We start from the raw sequence: 6468 nt of genomic DNA, 5'->3' as shown, positions 1-6468 counted from the left end.
GCTTCTGCACTGGGAGCCCCAGGAAAGGAAGGGGCACTGTGCCACCCACAGGGACTGCAGAGCCGGTCCCAGAGATCACCACAAAGCCCGCCCCCATGGTGGGGCCACTCACTAGCCTCGCAGGTCGGGGGTGCCCCAGGTGAGCCTCCAGCACTGCAGGGGCAACACGAGTGTCAGGTGGGGAGGGGGTAGCCGGAGGCCGGTGGACGCAGGTCGAAGGCGGCACTTGCCTTCCTGGGGGTGAGCTCTCAGGGGCACCCAGAATGTCCCAGACGAAGATGGCATCCGCCACGCTGAGGAGCTGCCGCTGGTCGGGGGTGAAGGCCACAGCGCGCACGGGCTCGGAGTGGCCGATGTAGACCTGGGGGTGACGGGAGGCACACCCGGAAGACCTCAAGGCAAGGCGGGGCACCACGGGCCTCCCAGCCCTGGGACAGAAGAAGCGCTCCCCGCTTCAGGCAGCCGATGAACTCCGTGGGCCTGGCCTGAGCAAGAGGCCCTCCAGGGCGACGGGCCCCAGCAGACACGGTGAGCTGAGCAGCTCGTTCTCTACCCTCCCTCCTCCCACCCGCCACGCACCTGCCGTCAGCACCCACCTGGCAGCCTGGTCTGGCCTTCGCCGAGTAGTCCCACACCTTGATGGCCCGGTCAGTGGCCGTCAGCAGGAAGCGAGCATCCCTGCTGAGCGCCAGGGAGGGGCAGGACACAGAGTGGACCCCCGACAGCTGCAAGAGTGCTCTTGTTGGTGAGGGAAGATCAGAGCTCACGGAGGCCCCCAGAACGGGGGAAGCCCTCCTTCCTCCCTTCTCAGGAAACGCCCCCTCTGACGAGCAACAGTCGGCCCAGGACCACCCCACTCCTTGAGACCCGGCAGCCGCTAACGCTGGGACCCAGAGGGAAGAGGAGGCAAAGCCGCTGACCACACTCCCGGGCTCACCTCCCGGACCAGGCGGCCGGACTCTGCATCCAGCACCACCACCGTGTTGGACGACGTGGACACCAGCAGGTGGCCAGGGGGTACAGGGCCAAAGCAGATGGCCACTGCTGAGTCCAGGCGGCTGCTGGCCAGGTCTAGGGCACTGACATCAACTCGCAGCAGCTGGGGGAGAGCAGCAGGTAGGCACCAGATGGCGCTTACGCCCCCAGAGCCAGACCACGGGAAGGGGGCAGCCTCAGGCCCCTACTCAGCACCCCTGCTTGCCCGTGGCTCACACATTCTGTGTCTGAATCAAGGCAGCGAAGCCTGGACCGTCTCTGGGGTAAGCACAGCCTCCCAGCTGCCCCCTTCAACTCCCTGGCACTTCACACCAGGCCAAGGAGAGCCCCTGCCGCTCCCTGCCTCCCTCCACCCCGATGGAGCCGAGGAAGGCACATAGCAGTCAGTGGATGATCCCCAGAGTCTGCTGGCCGGGCCGACACAGACACACAGAAAGTTCCAGCTGACTCACCTCTTCCAGTGAGACTGTGTTCATGACGGTCACCTCATACTTGGAGGGGCCCACGAAAGCCAGCAGACGGCTGTCCCTGCTAACCACCAGGGCACTGGGGGTTGGGCAGGCCTCGCGGCACACCACGTCAACTGCCGGCAGCGTGGGGAAGCATGGTCAACTGGGCGCAGAGAGGGCACTCGCAGGAGAAAGGTCAGGGCCCAAACCTGCGCCCAACGGAGGGAAACGCCAGCCCAGAGCCTGGCATATCACATAGCAACAGCCCGTAGGACCAGCACATGGGAGCGCCAGGGCACCGGTGGGCACCGCTGCTGTGAGAGCGGCTGGCCCAAGTCACAGCAGTCATGAGACAAAACAGACGGCCTCGGGCGGTGCCCTGGGGCGGGCCGCCTCCCACCAGGTGCTCAGGCCACACCCCTCCTCCTGGAGCAGGCTGGTACAGACCCCCACTGACCTGCAGTTCTGGGGGCTGATGAGTCCTAAACCATACTCAGCCCGGGGCTCTAGGTAGCGAGCGAGCCCCGCCCTGCAGGGACCTGACAAGGAGATGGCCGGGAGGCCGGTGGGGCCGGGGAGGGGGGGGGGCTGACCTGTCACACGCAGGACACGGCACTGGGCAGTGGAGCAGCAGTATTGGGCCAAGGTGCCCCAAGAGCAGGAGCTGAACAGGAAGCTGCCGTCGGGGCTGACGGCCAGGCCGGTGACGGCTCCTCGGTGACACCTGCACCACACAGGGACCCACTGCCCAGACCTTTCACAGCCGATCCTGGCCGAGGCCCCAGGAGGTAGCCGAGGGCCCTTCCCCGCCCTGCCCAGGTGCCCACACGCCACCTCAGCTTCCGCCACGGGCGTCGGTGGGGCTGGAGCCAGCCGGGCACCCACCTGTGCTGCTGCACTAGACCCTGGGCGGCCTCCAGGCTGAAGGAGCGGACGGCCCCGCTGCCAAAGCCGCAAAATAAGGCTGGCCGTGTGGGGTGGAAGGCAATGGTGCACGGGGTCTCCTCCGGGGACCTCAAGTCGTACAGCTGGAGGGTGGGGGTCCATCAGGGTGCGCAGGGGCGGGGCTGCCAGATGGCCTGAGCCCTCACGCCCCTTGGGCCCTCCTGTACACCACGCCTGCCTGGGCCCCACCCACTGGCCCTCAGGGTGGCCTACAGCCTTCCAGTCCCCGCCTCCGCCAGGCCTCCCAACCTGCTGCAGGGTCGCCAGGTCCCAGACGCGGACAGTGTGGTCCTGGGACACGGTGGCCAGTTGCCCTTGGCTGCACTCGGTGGCCAGGGCCAGCACCGGCGCAGTGTGGGAGCGAGTCAGCACGTTGTATTCCCGGGATGGGACGTCCAGGAAGCCCAGGTGGCCCGAGGAGGTGGCGGACAGCACACGCAGACCGTCAGGGCTGACGCAGACCACAGTGACCTGGCCCTCGTGCTCTGCAGGCAAGGGGGCTCAGCGACCTCCCAGCCCGTACCCAACCCACACGGACCCGTTTCCTTGCAGCCTGCAGGCCAGGACAAGCGGTTCCCCCATGACCACCAGCTCCTGGGCTCAGGACTCTGCCTTGCGGAGCCCCGTGACTGCCTTCTAGCCAGGGGCTGACCCCAGGGACGGCCCTCCTACAGCAGTTCTAGTGGGGAGACCGTGCCATGGCCCCACCTGCCTCCAGGAGCACAGAGGAGAAGTCCAGGGGCCAGAGGCGTAGGTAGCCATCGTCGGAGCCCACGGCGCATGTGGCCCCGGAGATGCTGAGGCTGCTGATGGGAATGCCAGGGCCTAGGGGGTGGGCGGTGTCAGCCCAGAGCATTGAGACCGCTCCCCCCATGTGGCAGGGGACCCACCTACCCGCACCTGAGGTCTGCTTCTGTGAGAGGTCACTGCCAGGGGTCTGTGTGGGCAACAGGCGACACACGTGCCGCACCGCCATGCTCTGGTGGTCGATTTCCAGGATGTGGCCGCTGCGGCCGCACACGTAGCTGCTCAGGGAAGCGACAGGTGAGGGCCGGAGGGGCGCGGGGAGCAGGACCCAGCCGGTGAGGGGACCGAGGGCGAGGCTCACAGAGTATGGCCGTCCTGGGCCTGCCCAAAGGCCAGGTCACTCAGCTCCAGCACGCGGTGCTCCCCCAAGTCCACGGGGCAGGAACGCAGCTCCCCACCTCGCAGCCTCCACAACCGCACGCTGCCCTGCCCGCACGACGCCATCCTGCCAGGCAGAAACCCAACACTGTGGACAGTCCCCACGCCAGGGAGGAGGGGCAGGCTCAGCCCCCCATCGGGGCCCCTGGGCTGCCAAGGACCCATCCCAGCAGGACAGGGACCGTCCGATCACCTGGCTTCATCGAAAAAGGCAACCTTAAATGCCTGGATGTCAACACCGGTGTGTGTCTTTGCGAGCAGGACGGCCTCACCGCCTCGTCTCACCTGCTCTGTGCCCCAGGCCACTACCACCTACGACAAGCCCGTACTGAGTGCCCGAGGCCCACCCCACACCCGCCTGGCCCCCCACGCCTCAGCTCTCCCTTCCCACACAGGCCCGCCTGACTGCCAGGGGGCTAAGGGGGCGGGGACATCGGCCTACACCCGTACCCCAAGGCTTCCCAAACGCGCGAAGCCGGGCACGTCTGTGGAAACAGTGAACACCGACCCGCAAGCAGAGACGGACCCACGGGAGAATAAGAGATGCCTCGGATCCAGGAGACTTCCGAAAGGCTGACGCATGACACACGGCCAGCAAGGACAGAGCGCCTGGCGTGACGCTGACCCTGTCCCGGAGGGCTGAAAACCCGACGTACTACCCGGTGCCCACCAGGCAGGGGGCCTGGCAGGGGAGCTTGGTTGCTTCCCAAGGGGTCTGGACTCTGCCCGCACCCTGGCCTCCCTGACCCGGCCCCGGTACCGTTCTCCCGTGGGGGTCCTTGCCGACGCCGCAGAGCAGCGCCCCGTTGCTGGAGAAGCTGCAGGAGCAGGGCAGGTGGTCAGTGAGCTGGGGCTGGCCCCCACCCCCCCAGAGGCCCCACACCCACCTCAGGGAGCAGAGGGCGTGGCCCGGGCTCCGGCACAGGGACAGGCACCCTCCAGTCTGGAAGTCCCACAGGCGCAGCATGCTTGGGGGCCGGGCCTGGGCTGAGGCCAGCAGTGAGCTGCTCCCATCCAGCGCCAGGGCAGAAACCTGGGGAGGCGGCAGGGTGAGAGACAGGGTCCAGCCTACAGGCACGTGCCTCCTTTGGGATGGGCAGGGGGTGCCCACCTTGTCAGTATGGCCGAGAAAGAAGCGCTGCTTGCGGGTGTCCGTGTACATGACAACAATGACCGCGTGGCAGGGGTACACCACAGCAGCCCCGTCCTCAGTCCACAGGGCCTGTGCACAGGGGCCAGAGTCTAGTGTCACAGGTGGGCCTTACCACCCCGTGCTCCCCAGGATGCACACACACGTGCACAGGACCTCCTCTGAACCCATCTGTACTGCAAGAAACCCTGGGGGGTCAGGTAAGGAAATGGCAGGACCCACAGAAACTCTGAGCAAGCATATGACCACAGAGACCCGGAGGTGGCGCCCCCGCCCAGCCCCACAGGCCAGACAACAAGCATGGGGGCCTCACATGGCCAAGTGCAAGTTCTCGGGCCGACGAAGCCCAAGCACCTGGGCCGGTGTTGACCCAGCCTACGGTCACGAAACAAGAGAGGGACATCTGGACAGGAAGTCCGCATGTCCGCTGAGGAAACACAGAGCCCTGTGCAGACACAGGATTGAGGGACTCAACCCCCTCAGGAAGCTTCGCTGTCCACAGAGCCACCCTGGGGACACACAGGCTTCCCCTGCTGCCCCCTCGGTGTAACTGACATGTGATCCAAAGGGAACACAGGACCCCTCACCCATTTGGTACTGTGGCCTCCAAAGCCAATGACCCCTGTGAGCCTCAGGACGGGATCCGGGAGAAAGCTCTGAAACGGGCAAACTCACAGTGAGACCCCAGCAGGCAAGGCCCTGTCCCACCGGGACCCCACCAGCCGGGGGCGAGTCCCTCCCTCCCGAGAGAATGATGTTGTCCTCGCGGCTGCCAGCTGCACTGTGGCAGGGCTCCAGCATGCAGCCACAGTGCCGGGACCTCCGGGGACCCTAGCTCCTGCCCTTGCCTGGAGTCCGAGGCCCCCACTGACCACCTGGCACCTCCTTACTCTTCGCTGGAAGACAGCGTCGCCCAAAGCCATGTCCTGACTGCTCTGCTTTCTGCCGGGACCCTGGACGACAAAAGGCTCTCAGAGGCCCAGCAGCCCCTGCCCACTCCTCTTCAAGGCCCCACCCTTTGAGGTCTCAACCCCCCTCGACCCCTCCCCCAAGGCCCCACCCGCTTTGTCCCTTACCTTCCTTGGGAAAGGCACTGACCTCGCCAAGGGCCACGTCCTCCAGGGCCACGGGCACCATGGCTGACTCCGGGGCAGACGTGTGAATGCCGTTGCCAGCTGCGTGTTTGTCAGTGACCTTCGCCCTGGCTGAGGGCTCCCGGCTATGGTCACCGGAGCCATTCGTACTGCGGACCTCCGGGCGCTCGCAGAACAAGCCGACCTCTGGAAGAGGCCTGGGCACGGACGGGGCCTGGTGAGACTGCAGAGGTACAAGTGTGCGTCAGGACCCTGGGGCCACCGCCCTCCAGCCCCATCTCCAAGGGCACAGGAGCACTCACGGCTGTGGGGCCGATCATCTGGGCCACCGGGGACACGCTGTCCAGGAAAGGACTACTGAAGGCCACCTGGTGAGGGAGAAGCCCCAGCTCGCGCCCCTGGAAAACTGGAAAGGAGCAAACGTGTGCTGAGCAGAGAGCAGAGGCCTGGGCAGAACCTGGGCCCTGGCCTCACTGGCTCCTCTGAAGCCACGCCCACAGCTGCAGCCCACCTCCCCCCTGGGGAGGCCTGAGATCACCAGGCACCCCACACAACCTCCCGCACAGTTCTGGCACCCCAGGACGGCCTCCAGACCAGGCCCGGCTCCCCTGGGCCCCATCCTGCCAGGCTCGCTAACCCCGAACAGTGT

The 6468-nt window shown here is 66.5% G+C and overlaps 1 protein-coding gene across 1 annotated transcript in view; it reads right to left on the bottom strand.

Moving 5' to 3' along the window:
- The window catches only part of WDR90 (WD repeat domain 90), a 16203-nt gene that overhangs the window by 7978 nt on the left and 1757 nt on the right, over window positions 1-6468 (bottom strand). The window contains exons 8-25 of the mRNA XM_029949047.1: window positions 6122-6225; window positions 5824-6042; window positions 5616-5678; window positions 5313-5381; window positions 4687-4797; window positions 4463-4608; window positions 4336-4393; window positions 3769-3887; window positions 3499-3642; window positions 3285-3415; window positions 3099-3215; window positions 2640-2875; window positions 2331-2473; window positions 2039-2169; window positions 1449-1579; window positions 938-1099; window positions 597-725; window positions 46-361 (exon numbers count right to left, since the gene is read on the bottom strand). Of these exons, the coding sequence (XP_029804907.1) occupies window positions 46-361; window positions 597-725; window positions 938-1099; window positions 1449-1579; window positions 2039-2169; window positions 2331-2473; window positions 2640-2875; window positions 3099-3215; window positions 3285-3415; window positions 3499-3642; window positions 3769-3887; window positions 4336-4393; window positions 4463-4608; window positions 4687-4797; window positions 5313-5381; window positions 5616-5678; window positions 5824-6042; window positions 6122-6225 (2529 nt within the window). The remainder of the gene's footprint in view (window positions 1-45; window positions 362-596; window positions 726-937; window positions 1100-1448; window positions 1580-2038; window positions 2170-2330; window positions 2474-2639; window positions 2876-3098; window positions 3216-3284; window positions 3416-3498; window positions 3643-3768; window positions 3888-4335; window positions 4394-4462; window positions 4609-4686; window positions 4798-5312; window positions 5382-5615; window positions 5679-5823; window positions 6043-6121; window positions 6226-6468) is intronic.

Source organism: Suricata suricatta, chromosome 8 (assembly GCF_006229205.1).
Source record: "Suricata suricatta isolate VVHF042 chromosome 8, meerkat_22Aug2017_6uvM2_HiC, whole genome shotgun sequence".
Lineage (NCBI taxonomy): Eukaryota > Metazoa > Chordata > Mammalia > Carnivora > Herpestidae > Suricata > Suricata suricatta.
The sequence above is the reverse complement of the archived record's forward strand: the minus strand, read 5'-3'. Positions and strand labels throughout refer to the sequence as shown.